General features: G+C 40.1%; 1 protein-coding gene across 1 annotated transcript; it reads left to right on the top strand.

Moving 5' to 3' along the window:
• Positions 1-2,742: 2,742 nt before the first annotated feature.
• Positions 2,743-22,760, top strand: LOC114548034 (liprin-alpha-3). Its single transcript, XM_028567698.1, has 31 exons — positions 2,743-3,075; positions 5,287-5,388; positions 5,808-5,972; positions 8,816-8,890; positions 9,003-9,062; positions 9,292-9,420; positions 10,301-10,393; positions 10,812-10,864; positions 11,796-11,889; positions 12,056-12,190; positions 12,475-12,558; positions 12,670-12,801; positions 12,891-12,953; positions 13,214-13,293; positions 13,576-13,762; positions 13,858-14,048; positions 14,187-14,430; positions 14,534-14,673; positions 14,788-14,936; positions 15,070-15,164; positions 15,460-15,543; positions 16,221-16,421; positions 16,557-16,619; positions 17,096-17,122; positions 19,089-19,264; positions 19,385-19,482; positions 19,585-19,760; positions 19,942-20,010; positions 20,465-20,627; positions 22,395-22,457; positions 22,580-22,760. The coding sequence occupies exons 1-30, from the start codon at positions 2,743-2,745 to the stop codon at positions 22,439-22,441; spliced, it is 3,708 nt and encodes a 1,235-aa protein (XP_028423499.1). The 3' UTR covers positions 22,442-22,457; positions 22,580-22,760.
• The last annotated feature ends 1,248 nt before the right edge of the window (positions 22,761-24,008 follow it).

The following is a 24,008-nucleotide window of genomic DNA, read 5'->3' as shown; positions in this document are numbered from 1 at the left end:
TGAGGAGGAAAGGTCTCAATAATTCTCATAAAGCTGCAATGTTATGGCATGATAACTAGTGTCATTGTGATGCATTAGGCCCAGTGACCTCACAGCTGACACTTCAGTCAAAACTGCAGGCTGCACAGATATGTTTTGCCTGTACTGAATCAGGACACAAATGAATGCTTCTGTTTTTCCAGCACAGAATACAGTAAACTATTACTGTACAACAGTCTGCTGTAATTACTTTACCTTGTTTTCTGTTGCCCCTGCTGAGTTAATGAAGAGCTGCCGGTAATGACGATGAGTAATTATCCCAAGATGAGTTGTTGAAAGTTTTTCTTGCAGGCCACCCTGTACTTTAGCAGGAGATGTATTTCAGGTGTTTCAAGGTCTATCTCAAATTCATTTCAGGAGGATATTTTGGGTAGTTTGGATAACAAAGTGGCTGTCAGAAGCTGTTGTAGTCTTTGTTCTACAACAACAACCCTCGGGAAAAAGCCTGAACAAGCATAAGGTATGGTACTAAGGTACTTGGTATAGTTTGATCAACACTTTTTTAAAGAGGCAAAAAAGTGACACGTTTAGAGTCATCCATTCAGGGCAGTAGTGCCATCGCCAATTGTGTCCCTCCACAAATGTATTTTTCCATATAAAAAGTTATAGATCCTGATAAGTGTCTTTGGTCTTTGTAAAAGTAGGCTAAATATTAGCAGGTTATTGCTAATTTGAATGCCGCATCTGGGTTAAACTCTGACATATGATGATGCAGTACTGTAGGCATTTACAGTGTGGCAGAGCCTTTAGTGTGGCAGTTGGAAGCATTCCTTAAATCGTAACTCTTAAACTATATTTTAAGGAAATCCAGTCAATGCCAGTTCATTCTTGCATCAGTGATTATCCATTAGGGGAGCGGGGAAGGAAGGACATTTTTTTGGTGGGACATACAATGAGTTTGCCAAGTACTCTAGCCAGCTCACCAGCATGAGGAGCTAATTTAGAGCTGTATCAGGCCTCCAATTACCAGCAAGCAGTCCCCATTTTGGTTCTGGACGTCCATATATTAATAATAAGACCACTGGAAAGACCTGTTTTCACTGCTGCTGAGGCCTGTGTGCTAACTAAGTTTGATTCACAAAATGGATAATTTTGGTAGGACAAAGACATTTTGTATTGCTCTTCCCAGTCTCACTGACGTACAGAAGCCTGTATGGGGCACTAAATCAGTCCACACCACTTAAAAGTATAAAGGCCAGTGCAAGCCCCTGAGTATTGTAGACTAGACATTGAAGAATATGGTAGGAAAGAAGAGAGGGACATGATGCACTATAATAATGCTGATTGCCTGAATCCATACCATTTTGGCCCACAGTTTGCAGCATGCGACAGAGGCCTTATCAAGTTAGAAATGTATATAATATGTTATAATATGCATGCAATTTACAACAAAACTAATTTAAGGAAGCTTAATATCATACAATATATTTGAATCACAGTCACATACTTAGTTTATTAGAAAAACTGAGAATGAGAACAAATTTAAAATATGATCTTGCTTTAATTATTAAGATTAGCATTTTAAAATTTTCAATGGTGCTAAAGTCACTCTGATCTGACCGAGATCACAGTGAGTGATGCCTTAGAGCAACAGTTTATCATTTTGAGAAGTATGCTTTTTCACTTTCTTGCCATAACTTAGATGAGAAGATCAATACTACTTTCATATATGTCCGTTAAACATACTGTAAAGCTACAGCCAGCTGTGGATTAGATTATTTTAGCATTAAAACTGAAAAAATCAACAACAACAAAAACGGATTAAATAGGTAATGATAGGCAAATTTTGTATACCTTTGGTCTTATATTTAACGGACAGATACAAAAGTGGTCTTGATCTTCTTGTTAACTCTCAGCAAGAAAGCAAATTGTAAACTGAGGGTATATTGCCCAAAATGCCTATTTCTTTAACACAGAATGTCATACGGCATATACATTGAACTGTAATAGTGTCCTTTTTCTCTCTCTATGCTACTCAAATCTTTTATTTCATTCAATGTAACCTGAGATTCTAGAGGTTCACAGTGGATGTATAAGCATAGATTCAGAATTCAGAATTTATTGGAGTTGTTGTCACATTAGTATGTACTAAGTCAACATATTCTTTATTTTGTCAGAAATGCTAATTGCAAACCATCAGTTGGCTGATGACTCTCAAAGTACCAGCTCACTCTTGCAAAATCCTTTCTCATTTGTTATAGTGAAGTTCACTGAGGGGGATCTAATGCTATGCCTGCTCTTTTTTTTCAGCTCTAACCCCTGGTGCTGTGAGGAGCTCTGCCTCGTGGACACAATTTAGGAGCATCGGCCCTCTTTTATCCCTTATTTCCCCATAACCCCTTCCCTTCCTCACCCTCCGCCAATCCCAGCCACCCACAGAACGGCTTACCCGTAGATACTCCTTCCTCTTGCATAACGCAGACACACATAAGCATTCTGATCACATACCATGCAGGTTGGGACTTTATGGGAAGACAAGTGAGCAAAGACGTACAGAGTGTTGGAGAAAAAACATAAAGGCAATAAACAGAGAAAAATATGCAGACCAAAGGAATGATATTTTTGGAAAACTGAAGATGTAAAGATTTATATTTTGTACATCAAACATTTAGTACAATCTTATAAAAAGGCACAGACATTTTGCATGCACAATCCCCCATTTAGTTTTCTTTATAAACTTGACACACACGCCAAAATCTCATGATGATGTGCGAGGTGATGCCCACCATTTCTGAGGATGGGCGAAGTGGGACTGGTGGGGGTCCTTCCTCACCTGCCGGGGCAGGAGTCGGAGGAACCGGAGGTGTTATCGGAGGTCCAGGCTTCAGTGGGAGGGAGGCCAGAAGCGGAGGAGACGAAGGAGGCAGCACGGGGAACCTGGAGTCGTTAATGGTCAACATGCTGACAGAGAGGGAGAGGCTGCTGGAGAACCTGAGGGAGACACAGGATTGCCTGGGAACGGCTCAGCTCCGCCTCCGCGAGCTCGGCCACGAAAAGGAGTCACTTCAGAGGCAGCTGTCAATCGCTCTGCCACAGGTACAACTGTGTGTATTTACAATCTGTGCATATGTGTATGGAGGAATCAGCCTTGTTTGGAAGTGAAAGTCTGTGTTTTGGTTGATAGAAGTACGTTGAATACTCCACCGTGTGAGGTAACATTGTTTATCCCCTGTGCTATCAGTGTCTAGTTATGTATGAGTGTGTTTTTCATGGTGAAGCGAGCTCATGAGATAGTAATCCTTTGCAGTGACAATTCATGCAGAGAAAGTGGATGTTAAATACTTCCCCCTCTGCATCTTCAGAGTTTTCCTCACTAATGTTGTTTCTAGTAATTCAGAGGGTTCATGTTCCTATCATCTTCTGGCTGTTTAGTCTAAGTTGCATCCGCAATTTTCCTCTTGTTGTGTAATCAGGTCTTGTTATGTTTGTTGCCCATGTTGCTAGTGAATGATTAATGATGCTGGAAGCTAATATGTTAATGGTTTCAACTTAAGTTAAATGAATACTTGCTTTTCACACTGACATATTGACACATCCCAAACTCTGTTTGTGCAAACTGTGTTTATAGTATGTATAGTTTGCTGTCACATTTTACTGTCTTGTCAGCGCTATATGTGAGGTCCCTTTATATTTTCGTCAGCTTCTAAAATGTTTGAAATGTGTCAGCACAAATTGACCGAATACAGTTCACTCAGATTCCTTGTGCACATTTGCGCTTTTTCATAAATGTCGTCTCAGACTCGACTGATCCTGTATTAATACAATATCAAGAGATATTGTCATTATTTCAAGTCAGAAATTTATTTTTTACTGAGTTTTAAGATCTAATTTTGATTAAAATGTGAACGGAGACAGAAAATGACTAGATCATTTCAAACATGCACTGAACATGGAGCATGTTGAGTCAGCAGAACTACTCTCAATATCATATCATATAACCAATCATAACCACGTGTTGTTTTTTGTTACAGAAGTGGATACACTCTTATTAAAAAGGGTCCAACAAAACAAGTCATTTGAAGCTGTTAACTTAGACTTTGACTAATGTTTGACATTCTAATCATTAGTTTCAGCCCTAAATATCTCTCAGATACTATTTCAACAAACAATGAAACATTATAAACTCTATAATGTTAGTATTTGTCAAATGGCTGGGAATGGAATGTACAGGTGTTTATGATATTGTGTACAAAACTTGCAAATCGTTATCAATTTGAAGATAACACATACCAGTCAAAAGCATTGAAAATTTGTCTTTCCAATTTATATAACTCAGTTACAGCTCAGTACATTATAGAGCAGATGGACTGCAGATTCACTGAAATTAATAGAGGCCTATATAGATAGATAGATTGAGATGAAATAAAAAAGAAACAATAAGTAAACAAGGTAAGCCAACTGAGAAGCTGACCCCTATCCAAACAAGAAACAATCCCATAAAGCCAAGAGCCAATGGACCCACTGTGTCACCATCTGTATAGACCTCTTTCTGTCTTTTTTCTCCATCCTTCATGCAAACAGATCAATTTCATGTGTCTACTTTCAACTGTTTTTGAATCTCAAAGCAGGTAATCCTGAATGTAAATAGCTGCACATCATTTTCACTCTGATGAACAGCAATTATAAGCTGAAGGCTTTGAAGGTGTTTTATGGAGACATAAAGGAATCACTGAAAATCATGTAAGATACGCTCTCCTGTTTGCACTCCGTTTTAAGCATTATGCAGGAGTTGCAAATGTATTCCCAGCGGTGTTGTAAATGACTATCGACGCTGTGTATTTGGGGGTCTTTCTTGTGCATCCCAGTGCGGAGCCATTGTGTAACAGTGTGATGTAATCCATCCATGAATGCAAGTTCACAGAGGAGGATGAGTGAGAGAGAGAGAGAGAGAGAGAGAGAGAGAGAGTGGTGGAAGGAACTGTGTCAGTGATTTACATGATTGTTATGAAGGTTTACATCATGTATGTCTTGCTACATTCCTGGTCTCAGGTGTTCCACACTGTGTTTCTGAAGGGCTTTGGTTATGCATATTTTTAGTGCTATGTGTCCAGTTATATGTGCTGCGAGCAGCCAACTCTATTTCATTTTCAGAGTCGCTAGATTTGTCTGGCTTGAATTATTATTAGTTCCTTAAACTCTTATCACAGCTCAAGCGGCTGAGCAGAGACCATTTCCATTAAACTATTAAAACCATACATTTAAACAGTTTGTTTTCTTTGCCCCTGAACGCAGCTTGTTGTTCCACAGGAGTTTGCTGTGTTGACTAAAGAGCTGAACGTTTGCCGGGAGCAGCTTCTGGAGAGGGAGGAGGAGATTGCTGAGCTCAAGGCGGAGAGAAACAACACACGTGTAAGATGTTTAGCGGCCATTTTGCTTATTAGCACTGTAACAGCCTCTGTGTTATCTTCCTCACCTATTGTGGGTGTGTGGGTGTGACACTGTTTCATTTGCTTCTGGGTCATTTTCCTCCTTCTCTTCCTCTTTCTCCTCCACATTTTCTCTTTGTGACTGCTTTTTGGGTCTGTATCTGCTCCTTATCTCTCCCACTCACTCCATGTTCCTTTCTGCTACCTGGTGCTCTTCTCTCCACCTAATTCCATCTCATTGTCACTCTTAAAAACCTTCACTCCTCTGCATCTTCTCTGAACCTTCCATGTCTCCATCCCTGTACTTCAAACTCCCTTACTTACCGCTCTCCGTTCACCTCTTTGAATTCTTCTGCCACCTCCCTGTCTCTTTCCCCTTCAACCCACTCACTCACGCTTTAGTTGTTGCTGGAACACCTGGAGTGCCTGGTGTCTCGCCATGAGCGCAGTCTTAGGATGACGGTGGTGAAAAGACAAGCTCAGTCCCCGGCAGGGGTCTCCAGTGAGGTGGAGGTCCTTAAGGCCCTCAAGTCTCTGTTTGAGCACCACAAGGCTTTGGATGAGAAGGTGGGTCAAACTGTTGTCTTTTGTATTGCAGATAGGACCTGCATTTATCAAACTGCTGAAAGTGAAATTTTGAAAATCCTTACTTTTACTTCTGACACACAAACTTAAAGTAGTTATGATCAATATGTTTGTATTAACAACAGATTTAATGTTTTCGGGCGCAGGCAGCTGCTCTCAGTGAAAAAACGCTAAAAACTGATTCTATGCTAAGTTAGCTGACCTATCACTAAATGGCAGACAGACAAATTAGGAGCTAGCTGGTGAACATAGTGGAGCATTTAAAAGCTAAAGAGCCAGATATTTCCATAAGGACTTGGTAAAGACCAAAAAAAGAGCCAAAAGGAGAGTGAATATTGGACTTACATTCATCAGGTGACCAGAAACATGCTAATGTTGCTCTGTATCTGCTGGATGTATAAATAGGCTGTTTGCTATGTTAGCTATATTAGCTTATAAGGTGATACAGCATGTCAGTATTGTGTTTTTTCTTTTCTTGTTCCCGCTGCCCCAAAGTTGCCAAAAAAAATGGATATTGCAGGTTTAAGAAAAAGCTATTGATACAATTTATTTGGACTTAGAAATATTATTAAATTTAAGAGAGCTCCAAATGAGTCTGTAGCCTGTTAGCGTATTAGCAGGGCTGGACTATGTATTTGTGCATTTACTCAAGTGCTGTAGGCCACTTAAGGTCAATTTTGACATAGCCTAGTCTACCCAATAACCTATTTACTTACTTACTTACTTACTACTTACTTACTTACTTACTTAAAGGTCCCATGGCATGAACATTTTACTTTGAGTTTTTTTAACATTAATAAGCATTCCCCCAGCCTGCCTATGGTCCCCCAGTGGCTAGAAATGGCATAGGTATAAACTGAGCCCTGTGCAGTGTTGCCAGATCTCACGAGACAAATAAGCAACCAGGCCTGTGAAAACAAGCCCAAAAAAACTTTTTCTACGGAGCCCCCCCCTAGGTTCCGTGAAGAGAAAAATAAATAAACTGTGTGCACAGTTTTACAATCCGTGGGGACGGATTTTAAACTGTGGGTCTGATTGTCAATTTACATCCATGTGGGCAGATTGTGTGCGCAGTTTTGCAAAACTGTACACACGGTAGTTTATTTATTTTTCTCCCCCGAGCTTCAGGACAATGACTACAATAGGGAGTTAAACCACCTTTTAACATTATTTAACATTAGAAAATTGATGTTATATCAAATATAGACTGATGTACCAAGTACATTTTATACACAGTAAACCTCTGATAATTAAAATTTGCACACACAAATAAATATCATCCTGAATTCACAATGTCTTTATTATTGCAGGGACTGCAGAAGATCTATAATAACTATAACCCAGAAAACTTTCTCTTACTCCCAGTCTTTGTTATATTTCTTCCCGTATTTCGCCCACTTTGCCCCGGGCATTTGTTCCTCCAGAAACTGTCCTACAGTCCAGTCACCATCAGTCGCGACTCGCGCGTATTTTCATTTAAACGTCACTCACTGACGTTTTCCTAAACAGAAAAAACAGATTGCCCTGCTCTGCCTCTGATTGGCTAGTACTCGTTGCCATCTGGGTCAGAGCCCATTAGAAGCAGGGAAAAAACTCTGCTGTCTCCTGTGTGTATGGGGAAAGGGGAGGGACAGAGGGAACAGGCAAGACTGCTTGACAACTTATTATGGAGCTGGGAACAAGCCCAAATAAGCAACTACACTTTAGAAACAAGCCCAAAAAAAACGCGACCCGCGACTACCAATATTTGTAAGCGACTTTACAGAAAAACAAGCCCAAAGACGCTTATAATAAGCGGACTTGGCAACACTGGCCCTGGGTATCCTGCTCTGCCTTTGAGAAAATGAAAGCTCAGATGGGCCGATCTGGAAATCTTACCTCCCCTTTCTCTGCTTTGCCCGTTCAGAGAATATGGCGCACCCATGAGAGAGAGACATCATGGCTTTCAAACGAGCAAAGTGACAGTTGGTCAAGGCCACACCCCCCCCTCCACCTTGCCGCCCCCTCTCTCTCCTCCTCAATAGCTAAAGACACAGAAATGGCACATACTAAGGAACGCTCATTGTGGGACTGGCTCTAGTGGCTGTAATTCTGCACCAAGGCTGAATTTCGGGAAAGAGACTTCAGATAGAGTATTAGGGGACCACTAAGGTCTATATAAAAGCATCCAAAGAGCACCATGTCATGGGACCTTTAATGCTACTTTATAGCCTATTTCTACACCATTACATTTAATATATTTCAAATATTGTACTTTTTAATCAACTACATTTATTTGATACTTATAGTTACTTGTTCAGCATTAGTTATGGTGAAGTAATACTATATAATATAAATAAATAATAGTATAAATCAGAATAGGATAATTTAGCTCACAAGATGCAGTTGTTGCTTTATCATAAAGGATACATCCTTGCATCTCATTTGCTATTCTTGCTCTGAGCATTCATATGATCATGTGCTGCTCTACAATGTTCCTCCCACACTTCACAGCAAGTAGGAATAAGTTCCTTGATAAATTATTTTTTCACTCTTACTGAAGAAGTTGCCACTGGTGTGGGGGTCTTGAATGGCATTGCATTGCACAGAAATACCTGTCACACCTTTTGTCAAAAATTTCTGTAGTGATGTCATTGTTTTGGCCTCTTATGAACTGTTTGATTGGCTGTATCGCCTTGTAACTTGCTCTTTTTATCAAGCTTATCAGAAAGGTCAAGAAAATGTAGTTACTTTAGGAAAGTAAAAGACCAAATCCTTTTAAGCAATACAAATGCAGCTTGAATCCTAATTTGTAAACGCCATGATGGTCATTGCACACCCCACAGGTTCGAGAGAGGCTCCGTGTGGCCCTCGAGAGGGTGTCTGTGTTAGAGGACCAACTCGCAGCATCTTCTCAAGAGGTAAATTCCAATGCAAATGATTTTTTCGTGTCTTAAGGATGATTTAGCTCGGTGTGTACAAAATATGTTTATTTATATTGTCTGTTTGTCCATTTTGTCTCCCTCTTTCCAGGTAATCTCTTTAAGAGACCAAATTAAAAGACGTCAACAAGGGGTGGACGGCGGGAAAGATGTAAGGGAGGGTTTTATGCATGTTGGTTCCAGTTGTTTTTGTGTATGTGTTAGCGTCCACAAAGTCTGTAGAAAAGTAGATATTTGGGTACCATGGTTTGTCAGTGTGATTTTAACTCTAGGTCTTACCTCATCTACATGTCATTTATTTCAGCTACAAACTCATCTGATTAACTGGTTATTTTTCTTCATCACTCTCATTTTGTTTTTCTATATTGTCATCATTCCAGCGACTACCCAATGGTCCCTCCACTGGCCTGGAAGATAGCGAGCTGGAGAGACAGCGAGAAGGAGAGATAGAGCGGCAGAGAGCTGAACTTTCCCAGCTGAGGGAGAGGCTGGCCCTCATGTGCCGGCAAGTAAGTGTGTGTTTCTGTTTATCTGTCATGGTGAGGACAAATATGACATTTGTGCAAAGTGGGGACATCTTCAATTCTTTAAATGGATATTTCAGTGTTTGCATGCAGTATCAGGGTTGAATTTGAAATCTAAGCTGAAATGTTCTAGTTAATATATAGTTATTAAATCCATCTGTGTGATGGAGTGTAATAAAACACTGACAGCGCATCTATTCAGTGCACAACAGTGCATTTACTCTGACAGGAAGTGTTCTGATGAGCACTGAAGACTAGATCAAATCAATAAGGGTCTTCACAAGTATAGAAATACAAGTGAATGTGCACATTTGTATTGTAACTGCATTTGTTTTATTAATTAAGTTGATGTAATGAACACTGACTTTTATAATAAATTCCATTAGTGTACTCCAGTAAGAAGAGCCAAAGATATAGGTATATACTAAGGAGGGGATCTACTGGTCTCCCTCTTCCCTCTTGTGGCCAGTTAGACTATTGCAGCTGTTTCGAAAAGCCATAATTATACTGTATAGTGTACAATAAAACAACATTTGAATTTTGATCATAGACATACTTTATGTACCAATGTCCAATCACTGTCAGACATGTGTAATGGGTTTTAAGTATTTAGGTGAAGATACCTAACTTACCAAATGTTGGGCTGTCTAGTCACAGGATGAAAGGATTTAAGAGAAAACTGAAGAGAAGCACATTCTGTCTGTAGTTTACTGCGTGTTGTGTTTAATGCGTCAGACTCTCAGCATACAGACATGTGTAATGAATCACTTGTAGTGTCTACTTACACTTGGTGCTGTGGCAGTTAACACTGACTCACGTAGGTTCAATCTGTGTCATCTTGTGTCCCTTTGTGGTGTCACGTCAGGTTGGGGAAATAGAGGAACAGCTTGCGGCCGCCAGGAGGGAGGTGACGAAGTCGGAGGAGGCCAATCAGAAGCTCCAAAGGGAAGTGAAAGAGGTATGTAGGGCCAATCTGTCTCTTCTCGGCCAAGACCCTGAGCTCCCTACAATTCCCGGCACTCCATGTATATTTGAACACAATGGGCATATGTTGGAGAAGTACTAATATGCATTATTTTGAAAGGGTATTGAGATGGATATTATGTAAGAGAAGTTAAACAGTAATGGGTGGATTTTTGCTTATTGGTGTTCCTGCAGATACGGAAGTCTAACATAAATGCAGAAAGAATTTTAGACTCCTACAGTATTAAAATTCACTACTTATGCAGGCCACTCAAACATTCAAATGTTCTCCTCCTGTTTCTCTTGCTATTAGTTATGACATAAATCTGTAATAGGAAGTGTTATCTCATGTATATCATGAAATCCTTAACTGCACATCATCTTTTTTCATGATACATTTTTGCTTCCTCTAGGCCCTTTGCCAAAGGGAGGACATGGAGGAAAGGATTACAACACTAGAACGCAGGTAACCTTTGCTGTGTTTGAGGAATCTATTCTGAGTTTTAGTGAGGATTCACACCTTTTCTTTCTTGGAATCAGAGTTTAATACATCAGCTGTAAAGAACATAGCAGAAGGACCATATGTTTCACCTGTTGGTTGAAAATGTGTTGCAAAGGTGTCCTGACACCTCTTTATACAGCCTAAGGATGTTTTACATAAGAACATTTGCATTACATTCGGGGAGGGAAAGTGGCACACAGTGGCACACAGTTTGTTTTTATTATTATATTAACTGATGCAAATATAATGGCCCAAAGGTACTTTTCCTTTGAAAATATACAACAATTCTAAATTCTAACTACTTCCAATGTTGGCAATGAACATATAAAGTCAATAAATAATGTTAGGTCAATAAATAATAATGTGGATAATGGGATTATATATATCTCTACTACAACAGTACCGTTTTTTACTGCATTATCCTTATATGGTGATCTGTTCGAGCGTCTTTTTAGGAGAATTAACTGTAAATTAAAACAGCTATATTATTTATCCGAAAATGCAGAGGAGTCTGCCGTGACTAGAGTCTGGAGGCTTCCTCACAAGCTGCATACACCCCCAACAACCTCCACCAAGAAGGGTCGGGCAGCTTCTATGTTGCAAAGGGGCAAAAAAAGTCTGCAATTCACTTGCTAATGTTTTCAAAACCTAAATGCTGTGAGCATACAGTAATAAATTAAGGCAACTCAGATGAGCATTTTAACACTTTTGATCAACTCAGTGACTCTCCATCTGGATTTTGGCAGTTTGACAGTAAGAGGACATGGTGTGGTGGTACTTTAATGAATGGATCAATCGCCGGTGGAAATTAAACCCTTGCATATAATCACAAATATCATGTTATGTTGGCCGAGAACTTCAGCTCTAATCATTGGTGTATTGGTGTTAAATGCAGGTACCTCAGCGCCCAGAGGGAGGCGACTTCTCTCCATGATATCAAAGACAAGCTGGAAAATGAGCTGGCCAGCAAGGAATCACTGCACAGACAGGTAAGAAATGGCTCAAATAATACAGTATCCAACTACAGTCAGTAAAAATGTAAACATGTATCTTGTATGCGAGTGCCATTATCTCTAACAATTATATTAGGTGCAAGACTCATTTTTGAACTGATATTCAATCACACGTACTGCACGTTTTGGTCTGTGTTTCCAGAGTGAAGAGAAGAACAGACAGCTACAGGAACGTCTAGATGAAGCCAAGCAGAAGCTGCAGCAGACTCTACAGAGGGCAGAGACACTGCCTGAGATCGAGGCCCAGCTTGCCCAAAGGGTTGCTGCTCTCAACAAGGTACTTTGAGTCAGATGCAATCACTTACTGTACCCGACTGACCAGACAATCTGCCACTCCGATTCAGTCCTGGTAGTTACATTTAAAGGTTGGGTTATTTTATAGTCGCGTTAACATTGTATGTATGCTTTCATAGATTGTATCAATTGATCAAAGAATCAGATAATCATGTGCCACGTTTAAACACAAATCCTCAAGCTTTTATTTGGATCTGTTTTAAGTAAATTAATGCCTCAGATTCAGGCTTGTAGGAGTATCTGAAAATTAAGTTTCCTCTAATTTAGGCGGAGGAGCGGCATGGAAACTTTGAGGAGCGACTACGGCAAATGGAAGCTCAACTCGAGGAGAAGAACCAAGAGCTGCAGAGGGTAAAATCTTATTTTTCTGCTTGGCTACATTTCCTATTTTAAGCAAATTTGAAGTTTGTTTTCCACTTTTTTTCTATCTTGAGCACCTCTCTTTTGGCTGTTTCATTTTAGGCGAGGCAGAGGGAGAAGATGAATGACGAACACAACAAACGCCTCTCAGATACAGTGGACAAGCTTCTGTCTGAGTCCAATGAGAGACTGCAGCTCCACCTCAAAGAGAGGATGGCGGCACTAGAGGAGAAGGTAACGAGAAGACTAATTAGTGGTGCAGAATATTTTGTGATATAAAGGAAAATAAGAAAAAGTGTTTATTCCTTCTTCTGCTCTGCTAGAATGCTCTTTCAGAGGAACTGTCCAATATGAAGAAAATCCAGGATGATCTTATAGCTAATAAGGTATTCACTTTTTCAGTAGTGTTATCAGTCTATTCTCGTGTTCTGTGTGTGAGAGGTCAAGGGAATTTATCATCTGGTGCATGATCCAACTTTCAACAGCACTGTTTTTACAGAATATTCTCGTCTACACTTTTGTTAAGGATGTTGACCTTTAATTCTTAAATATCAAAATCTTTCCAAGAATTCCACTCATCCCAACAAACAAGAGATGTGATGTTTAACAAATATTTCTTCATTGGGTTGTTTCCTCTGTGCTTTAGGAGCAGCTCCTTGCTGAGCTGGAGCGAATCCAGCTGGAGCTGGATCAGCTGAGAGGCAGGCCTGGCTCCTCTTATTCCAGGTTAGCCAGAATGAACCTTTAAGGGAATTTATTTATAAAATATGTCCTACATTTTGTAAATGCCCAAATAAAAACAAAGTCTCCCAAGGGATACAATATGTACACAGCCCTTTCTGAGCACACATATGTGTTTACTCGCTTGTTTAGTTGTAATGTACTTCCACTAAAATTATTCCTACTGTACCTAGAGGGTGTTGTTTTGGCCAACAAGTATGCAAATTACATATATATTCTTTATTCATATGGATATAACTCTTTTAATGCATTTCTTTCTCAACATAGGGCGGGCAGCGTGAGTTCACTTCCCTCCACCCTTTTTCGACGATCTCTTCCAGGGAGCTCCTCGGAGCTGCGGTACCCCCAGGGTGGGGGCTCACTCCCGTCCGGCTACAGCAACTCCTCTAGTGGGGTGGTGGTCAGGCGCACACACCGAGGCCGGTGGGGGCCACCTAGAGACGATAGTAACAAGGTATTGATCTCACTCTAAGACAATAATGATGATGATAATGATGATATAATTTGTTATTAGGATGATCATTTTTCTGCGTTTTTCCCTTTTTCCAGTATGGAGAGTGGGACAGCGGCACTATGCTCGGTCACGGGTTTGAGGGTGGGGAGGGAGGCTGCTCTGACGACGAGGACGACAGGGAGACTCTGTTTGGATCGGAGCTGCTCTCTCCCAGCGGACAGACAGATGTACAGACTTTAGCCATCATGCTACAGGAGCAACTGGAGGCCATCAATAAAGAGATAAAGTGAGTTTTATGTCTATTCAGTTTGCATTTTATGAGACTAATGTGAGATCCTAATGCCATTTGGGCAACCAATATTTTAGCTTACATTCAAAAATATGTGTGCTTTCTAAAAACATGACTCCTCTCATCTCCTCTCAGGCTGATTCAGGAGGAAAAGGAGAGCACAGAGCTGAGGGCAGAAGAGATTGAGAGCAGAGTCAGCAGCGTGGCCCTTGATGCCCCACCTCTTCCACCCTCCTCGCTGGGAGGACGGGACAGCGTTGGCAGGGGTTACATGACTCCCTCAATCACCTCCACCACGTTGGCGTCTCCCTCACCACCCAGTTCTGGACATTCCACCCCCCGCCTGCCACATTCCCCTGCCAGGGAGACTGATAGACAGGTACTGTGTTGAAGTTGTGATATAGCCTAAGCTACAAATGTGCTTTAAATGAGGAGAATTTAAGAAGACACTGTAAATTCACCCAACTTTTTCCACCCTGCAGAATAGCAAAGACGGTGAAGAATGCAGAGCACTTGCCCTGATTGACTCCACCCCTCCTCCTGTCCCTCGAGCCCTACGATTGGACCGAATGACACACACTCACCCCGGGGCAGGCCTCGATGACCTCCGTGAATTTCGCAGGTACTGTCATTAAGGTTTACTCATAAATACTTTATTTGGCTAACAAGCTAGCCCTCAGATACGCTCATTGTCTGTGTTGAGGTCACGTCCTGTTTTTCCTTTCTCTGTCCTTAGTCTCTCTGCTGACGGTTCCACCACTGCTAGCCAGGATTCCCTCCACAAAGCCAGCAAAAAGAAAAGCATTAAGTCATCTATCGGTCGTCTCTTTGGCAAAAAGGAAAAGGGGAGGATTGGTGCACCTGGGCGGGAATCTGCCTCACTGGGTCTGTGAACAGATTGGAAACTAATGCCATTTTGTTATCCAACTGACAAATATATCTGTTTACAGTAAGAGAATCATCATTATTGACATTAATACATGAAGTAATTTTTATTATTAACCTTTGACCCTTCCAGCCTCCACACCCTCTGATGACCTGGGTTCAGCTGACCCGTTAGGCCTGGCTAAACTTGGGACTGGAACAGTTGAAAAAGACCGCCGCAGCAAAAAAGAAGTGAGATCCTTCATCTTTCCACGCACTTCTCACGTTATTCACACATTTTTTTAACCCTCCTGTAGTCAGGTGCTGGTTGGTAGAGCATAACACTAATCATTAACCAGACCTGGGCATGTTTTCCCTGTTGCAAATCATTTAAAAAGATATACCCTTGTGGTGCTGCAAAGTGCAAATATCATGGTATTTAACATCATCTCAAGTTCAGTGTGATTTTCTATTTATAAAGTAGACAGTGGTAAAGTGATTGAAATGTATCTTTGCTAAACGTCTATTTTCCATTCTCCTTGCCAGGCACGACCTGTTAGAGGAAGCCTGTCGTCAGGGTCTGCCTTTCGCCTCATGGGATGGCCCAACTGTTGTTACGTGGCTTGAGGTACCTCATGACACCCACTCACTAATGAGTTTATATATATATATACATATATGCAAACACACTACCGGTCAGAAGTTTGGGGTCACTTAGAAATTTCCATTCCACTCCATTATAGACAGAATACCAGCTGAGATCAGTTGCATTGTATTTTAACCAGGGCAGCAGTTTTCAGATTACGTGCTTACAATTATAATTGCAAAAGGGTTCTCCAATGTTTTGCCTTTGGAACATTGGATGAATGGTTGCTAATAATGGGTGATGTAGATATTGCATTAAAGATCAGCCACTTCTTTCTACAACAGTCGACAACCCTTTTGCAATTATGTAAGGCCATAATGTAGTCTGAAAACTGCTGCCCTGATTAAAAATACACAATGCAACTGATCTCAGTTGGTATTCTGTCTGTAATGGAGTGGAATGGAAAAGTGACCCCAAACTTTTGACCGGTAGTGTGTATATATATATATATATATATATATCGATAGATAAATATTTTCAGTGTCTTCACTAGAATAAATCTGAGGGGTTGTGGTTACTTTTAATAATAATAATAATAGGGTCATGTTAGGGCTACACAGTCTGTATGCAACAAATACAAAAGTGACACTTAAACATTTTTGTCTCCAGTATCATCATTCCAAGTGTTGGCTTTTACAATCTTCTCTCTGTTCATCCAGCTGTGGGTAGGGATGCCAGCATGGTATGTAGCAGCGTGCCGTGCCAACGTAAAGAGCGGCGCCATTATGGCTAATCTGTCGGACACAGAGATCCAGAGGGAGATCGGCATCAGCAACCCTCTACACCGACTCAAACTCCGCCTAGCCATCCAGGAAATGGTCTCCCTCACTAGTCCGTCTGCACCTGCAAGCACCCGCTCTGTAAGGCTCAGTAGAAAGAAAGCATGAAATGACTCTAAACATAAGTCACGTGTTCACACAGCTAGGACATTAACCAATCAACACACCCATGTCGAGGAAGAAGACTGATGTTGCATTTGTTTACTCTCATTACAGTCAACCAGTAATATTTGGATGACACACGCTGAGATGGAGTCTCTCACTGCTGCCACCAAGCCAGTAAGAATATTAACATTTCATATCAAATTTAAAGAGAATTCAATATTTTAGCATATTGATTTATTTTATGTTTATAGATCTTGGACTCAGACAATTCTGATACAAACACTTTTACAGTATTTTCTGTATTTAAGCATGTAATATAATGAATTGTTTATATGACCAAAGGTCTCACATTGATAAGTTTTTTTCTTTTTCTTTGTCTCTGATTAGGCATGTTTGGCTACACCTTCCCCTTACTATTCCCTCGAAATCTGTTTTGATGTAGTGTTTTTCCAACTAATTCTCACTCACTAACAAAACTTTTCCTCCCTTTGCCTTCCCTCTCTTCTTCTCCATTCTGTCCTGACTTTGATTCACCATAACACACACACAAACACACACAAACACACTCCCTCACTCCCTGGTGATCTTTCCCTCTCTTTGCAACTCTCTGTCCCTTTTCTCTTCCGTTTCTTCTCTGCCTGAAACACAAGGAGCAGAAGGAGTTCAGCTGGGACCAGGTGAGTTTCTGGCAGTATACAAGTGATCATCACAATGTACTATATTAATTTAAGGCTTAACATACAAATATAAAGATGTAATAGTTTTTAACCACAAACATAACTTATTGAGTACTGAACACTATTTATTTATTTTCCTTACACTGATGCAAACTGGCAACTCGTGTGTGAACTATTAATTATGAAGAGCCAAGGGTTGCACACTTCAGCTGAACCTGTTTTCTGTCAGTTGAAGGTAAAACTGTCCATCAGATGGTTTGAGATATAATGAAAACCAGACGGGACAACTGAGTGAAAATTACCAACATTTTAATTATAAGACTTATAAGACTTCTTCAGCAGTGACATTGTGTTCCCGCAAAACCTTAGTATTAAATTGGAAATGCTAACCCAAAAGTTGCTTTTTAGGGTCACCAGTCAGTAGAAAATTGTCCTCTTTTTAGCTTAACCACTTTAATGCACCAGGAAGTCCCTAAAATTGACTCCACGTAAGTGGTCAATGTAAATTTAAAGTGAAGTTCTTAATAATATGTATTTCTGGTCCAGATACCCTAAATCCCTTTTCCAGTTGGTAAGTGGTTAAACAGTCAATTTAAAGCTGTGTCTTCAAACCTACACTACCGGTCAAAAGTTTGGGGTCACTTAGAAATTTCCATTCCAGACAGAATACCAGCAGAGATCAGTTGCATTGTTTTTTTTAATCAGTGCAGCATTTTTCAGATTACATTATGGCTTACATAATTGCAAAATGGTTCTCGATTGTTGTAGACAGAAGTGGTTGAAGAAATGCTTGAAATTCCATGCTTTTTGGTCTAAACGTCATACCCAAATTAAAAGTGGTACAGCTCCCATATACTTTGACACTTAGGGGTGTGCCTGATATCATTGGAAAGGAAACACTCAAGTTGTGTCAGGGTGATTCTAGGCCTTACTGACACAGAGTTACAGAGGCTAGAATGGAGATTTTTTATTTCTGTCCAAGTTATAAATCTGTAAAATTATTAAAATACACTGCTGTAAACACATCTGACAGGTGACAGACAACACAGCATTAGCCACGTCTCAGCTTACTACAGAAAAAAATTCAGAAGCTAAAAGACTCAAAAATGGATTTTATATGAATTCTTTTCTACAAATATGTCTGTGCGTTTTTTATTTCTATTTGAAAAGTGCAAATAAAAAGCCAAAAAACTACAAAATACAACACTTCTCAAATACACAAACAAACCCACATCAATCACCTTTCCAATGATATCAGGCACACCCCTGAGTGTCAAAGTATATGGGAGCTGTACCACTTTTAATTTGGGTATGACGTTTAGACCAAAAAGCATGAATTTCAAGTGTTTCTTCAGCCACTTCTTTCTACAACAGTCGAGAACCCTTTTGCAATTATGTAAGCAAATAATGTAATCTGAAAACTGCTGCCCTGGTTAAAAAAAACAATACAACTGATCTCAGCAGGTATTGTGTCTGGAATGGAGTGGAATGGAAATTTCTAAGTGACCCCAAACTTTTGACCGGTAGTGTACTTAAACTTAAAAACCTAGCTAAAATGAGAAAAACACTGTCAGGCTGAAGGAGGATTTTCCACAACCTGGCAAAAGTTGTTCTTAGTAAAGATTTACAACTAATCTGTATAGCATTAGTAAATTATTTATTAATGATAAATTAATAAAGTCATCAGTGACAGCTCATAAAGCCTTTGGAAAGGGTGCATTTTAGAAAGAGATACAAATCAACCATGACTCAAAATTCCAGTCTAACTCTAACTGAACTCAATATGGAAATCATGGACATCCCTGAATTCCCATGTTTCCTGTTACCTGTGACGCTTAATTTGGCACAACTGAGGAATCTATTGCATGATTGCTTACTGCCTGCAGTGTATACAGTAAAGGAGAGACAGCTGAAGACTTGGTGTTTTCTTGACTCTACTCACCCCCACCTCACCTCCATCCTCCAGATCCTGGCCTATGGAGACATGAACCACGAGTGGGTGGGAAACGAATGGCTGCCCAGCCTGGGTCTGCCCCAGTACCGCTCCTACTTCATGGAGTCACTGGTGGATGCCCGAATGCTTGATCACCTCACCAAGAAAGAACTGAGGGGCCAGCTGAAGATGGTGGACAGTTTCCACAGGTGTGAAAGTCAGCCTTTCATACAAATTACCTCTCTACTTCTTCTATGCACCTTCTTTTTGGGCGTATATACCTGCCAGCTTCTGTAACAATTAGAGCAATGTGTCTTTCTCACTTACAGGGTGAGTCTTCACTATGGTATCATGTGCTTGAAGCGCTTGAACTATGATAGGAAGGAGCTGGAGAGGAGAAGGGATGAGAGTCAACACCATAACCTAGGTGAGGCCGGTCTTCTCTTCGAACATGATATTAGAGCACTTACAGAACTTATTGGTCTATAGTGAACTGGTGATAACTGCTTTTTTGTGTCCTTCTCCACAGATGTAATGGTGTGGTCCAATGAGCGAGTGATGTGTTGGGTGCAGGCTATCGGTCTGAAAGAGTTTGCCGACAACCTTTTAGAAAGCGGGGTGCACGGGGCCCTCCTGGCACTAGATGACACCTTTGACTACACTGACTTGGCCCTCCTCCTCCAGATACCCAATCAAAACACACAGGTACTCCACAGCGCACCACTTTTATCGTCAACTTGTAGACACAGAGCGCTTATCTCACAACTGTTGTCAGAAATTCTCATTGCCACACCTTCTGTTTGCCTAATGCCAAAATAATCCTAATCTTTAACTCTTAAATTATCGTAATTATGATCTTAAAACTATGTTTGTCTGTCTTTCGCAGGCAAGGCAGCTCCTAGAGAAGGAGTACAATGGTCTCATCTCCATGGGAACAGAGAGGAGGCCAGATGAGGTAGGACAAAGCCGACTGTCACTCAATCAAAATAATCACTCCTGCCAGGAGACAGGCATGTGTCTTGATTGTAACCGGTTTGTAACCATCCAAACCTTTCAATGTTTGCCTTTTGTTTAACATGTGTCATTACAGGATAATTTCCTAGAGTGGTAAAATAGCAGACTGAACTATTTCTCTTCCTTTTAAAGAGAGCCTTTATGGCATCAGTGCATGTAACACTGCTGGTAAATTGTTGGCATGCCAGAGTGCTTCAGCTGTGTTTACACCAGCCCTAATTGCTTAGTTACAGCTTGTAGGACTAAAAACTGTGCAAGTTGTATATTGTCACAACAAAACCTGCTTTGTCAAATACTACTTTGTTAAACCGCACTAATGCATAATGAATAAGACCCTGAAATAGATATCCACACTGTTATTTTTAATCACTGGTGTTATTTCATTGTCTCTACAGGACGGCACAAAAACATTTACACGGTCACCATCATGGAGGAAGATGTTCCGAGAGAAGGACCTCCGCGGCGTGACCTCTGACTCCTCGGAAACATTACCTGCCAACTTCCGTGCCTCCGCCATCTCGACCCCCTCCGTCACCCTGAGAAAAGTTCAGAGCGAAGGTGAGGAGACGCAGCTCACAGCGGCTGAATGACCATGAAAGCAGCACTGCCTGGATCAGGCATTACACAGGGGTTTCTTCCTGTTTAAACATTTAAGAAATGTGCATTAATGCAGAAATGTTAAGCCAATGATACTGTTTATACTCACAAACTAAGTCAAATTTACCTAAAGTAAAATATGATATACAGAAACACAGCAGAAGATGACACTGCATGTACATTTGTGTTACTATAGGCCGATTTGTTTATTTACACTTCACACAGGTGAAAATAGTGAGTGAGGTGGTCATTAAAATATGGAGATTTGGCAGCCATTTGATTGGTCAGGGGTCGCCAAAGCCAAGGTCAAAAGCGTTTGATGAGTTTAAGAGCTGATATTGTGACGTAGTAATAAAATGAGACCAAAAGAACAAAAAAGAGAATGGGAGTCGCTCCAGTGTGCAAATCACTGATGACTCACACTCACACTTATCAACCAACCTTATAGGGTTAGGTCATTTACCTACCAATAACCATTTTTCAAAGAATGTGTTTTTCACTTCCTTTCTTCCAGGCTGCCATAGTGGTTTCACTCAGTACCTGAATCCAGCATTTAGATATTAAAAAATTGTGATATGTAAATTATCAACATAAACATGTTCTGGTTGTGTTATCATAGTCTGGTAAAAGTTGACAGCAGAGACATTTTTGAAGACGTTCTTGTCGGTAAATTGTATGATGCTCCAGCATCAGACGTTCCAACCATATCGGATCCACAAACAGTGTTGTGCAAAAATTAAACCCTAAACAGAAACAGCATACAAACATGAGTATTGTGAAAGGGATAGTGTGGATTTGGAGCTATTTTTTGTCTTTCAGCTTTGTTATGTTTTGATGTTGAAACACTCATTACACATTAGATATAAGGAAATACAGGAACATTTTTACATATTTTCCCATGCCCACTGAACAACAGACTGATGGAGTTTAGGTGCTTTCAGTAACATGTCAGTAAGATATAAACAGCCGTGTAAATAAAAGGAAACTGTCAATGACATAGTGGGTTGACACAAACGATGGAAAACATGATTTTTCTAATAAATTCTTTTGGCTTATACAGTATGCTTATTTTTTTTCTTGCCTAACAGGGTAAATATGAAGTCGCCACCTATAGCTGGATATCTTAGCACAAAAATTGGAAACGGGGAAACAGTAAGCTGTATTAGCTCACTAATTAACCTTTTGTGAGGTGTTGGTAGGCAGATTTTGTTGCCTTTGGAGCAAGGCTACAGTAGTTGTTTACCTCTGTTTTTGGTCTTTGTGCTAAGCTAAGCTAAGCTAACTGTCTCCTGGCAGTGGCTTCATATTTACCGTAGGGACAATCAGAAAGAAAATACGTGTATTGCCCATGATGTCAAACTATTTCTTTAAAGTAGAAGCCAGTTCTCTCTCCCCCCAGGATTTCAAATTTTTCAGGTCCAAATGTAGAGGAGCATTATTTATATTTGGCCTTTCAGAAGCAAATATCAACACTATCCCCCACAATAGTAAGAACTAAAGAAGCCTCTTGGATTAATGGCAAATATTTAGAATCAAAACCACAGTTAATTGATTTTGATTCAGTTTTCACGTTAATGGCTTTTTGAATCCTCTGTTTGCTCCTTTAGAATCCGAACAGAAAACCTACTAAACACAGTTTTATTTTGTGTGTTCCAGTATGAACCACTGCACTGATTTAGGACTGTTTGTCTCATAGTTTCATTTACTAATTCCCTTCTTCTCTGCCAGTAGGTCCGAGAGGAGAGTCAGGCTCCGTGAGAACATATTCCTGCTAAAAGATAAGCACACCAGGTGAGAAAAAGCAACCTCACTGACGATTGTATCTGTAGCTAAAAATAGCTTGTGTGAACGCCAAATCAAACGTCTCATCTCAGCAGGAGCTTTCACGGTTGTGTGTTTTTTCCATTTTGTAGAACCCCACCTCTATCCTAGCCCAAGGGGAAAAAACACATTTTTGAAGAAAAAAACCTATGGAAAAATGGACACTAGAAGATGACCAACATCATTTGAGCAAGATGTCTTGAAGAATCAAAGACACGGAGTGAATGATTTCTGAAAAGATGAGAAAATGAGTGAATGTCTGTTTATCCATCTCTCTCTCTCTCTCTCTCTCTCTCTCTCTCTCTCTCTCTCTCTCTCTCTCTCTCTCTCTCTCTCTCTCTCTCTCTCTCTCCCCCCATCTTGATCCATAGTTGTGGCATGATGCTGTTTGATTCTGTAGAAAGTGGCCTGTAGAAAGTGTCCATTGCCTATCGTGAATACATCTTCTGTTTTTGAGTGTGAGATGGCAGTATTGACACAATGAATTTATAGTTTTTAAAATTGGAACCTGCATTCCTGTTCAGATCAAGAGAACACTCATCCTTTCAGGTGATCTTACTATGATATAGAACATATTCTGGCTAGTAACATCACAATACAGTAGAGTTTGTGGACAGGGAGGTTCAAAGGAAGAATATGAGTGTACACAGGGGAAACAAAATGTATGTTCTTAAGCCATAACAGACATGAGATGCACAAATGTGAATAGGACAGACAATGAGACAATTAGCAAAGTGCTTTATGACAAAATCCTGTTCAAAGTGGAGAAAAAAGAGTTAAGCATTTGTGTTAATATGCATGCCAAAATCAACCATTTTAGAGTGAACGTCATGATATCAATCATCTAAAGATGTGAAAGCTTGGGTCAGGACTTTGTAAAATGTGTGTATTTTATTTGTATCATTTTTTTTATGATAACTGCTACTGTATGTATGTATGTACAGTATGTACTGTATGTGTGTGTATTAAACTGTATGTTCATTTCATACTTAGTTTTAAGACTGACTGTAATTTGATTTTAGGTTGAAAAAGGAAATATGTTTTAAATTATGGACATTTAAGATATGCTACTTGTATGTGTACATTTTGAAAAAACAAATTGTGTTATGATTTACATTCATTATATTGGAGAGTAGTGATGATAATTGAATATAATATGATAATGATTGTAAAAGCTGTAATTAAAAAACATACCTGTTAAAGGCCACTGAAGGAGTTATTTGCAGTTTCCCCTCCACACTGACAGAAGATCACAGGTAAGTGGCTGTAACGGGCGGGATGGAGTATGAACCATTGAAATGCAGAAGATGCTCAGTTTATTCTTGAACTGTCAACTGTTAAACTCTACAGTCAGAAGCACAACTAAGACCTGCAAAATACCAAGAGACAAGGCAGGGAAAGGTGAGGTGGAGCAAGGGGGTAAAGTTCAGCATACTATGAATACTATACCTATATTAGGCTACAATTTAAGACAAGACATCTTTTACACGTGATTTCACAGCCTGCAGATGTACATCACTT

Source organism: Perca flavescens, chromosome 21, assembly GCF_004354835.1.
Source record: "Perca flavescens isolate YP-PL-M2 chromosome 21, PFLA_1.0, whole genome shotgun sequence".
NCBI lineage: Eukaryota > Metazoa > Chordata > Actinopteri > Perciformes > Percidae > Perca > Perca flavescens.
This window is presented reverse-complemented; position numbering and strand designations above follow the sequence as displayed.

Bases quoted from the DNA above. Each gene is read 5' to 3' on its own strand.
- LOC114548034 (XM_028567698.1), top strand. From the start codon at position 2,743: ATGATGTGCGAGGTGATGCCCACCATTTCTGAGGATGGGCGAAGTGGG. The intron at 5,389-5,807 runs GTAAGATGTTTA...CTCACGCTTTAG, and splicing joins CGGAGAGAAACAACACACGT to TTGTTGCTGGAACACCTGGA. The intron at 14,674-14,787 runs GTACTGTCATTA...CTCTGTCCTTAG, and splicing joins GACCTCCGTGAATTTCGCAG to TCTCTCTGCTGACGGTTCCA.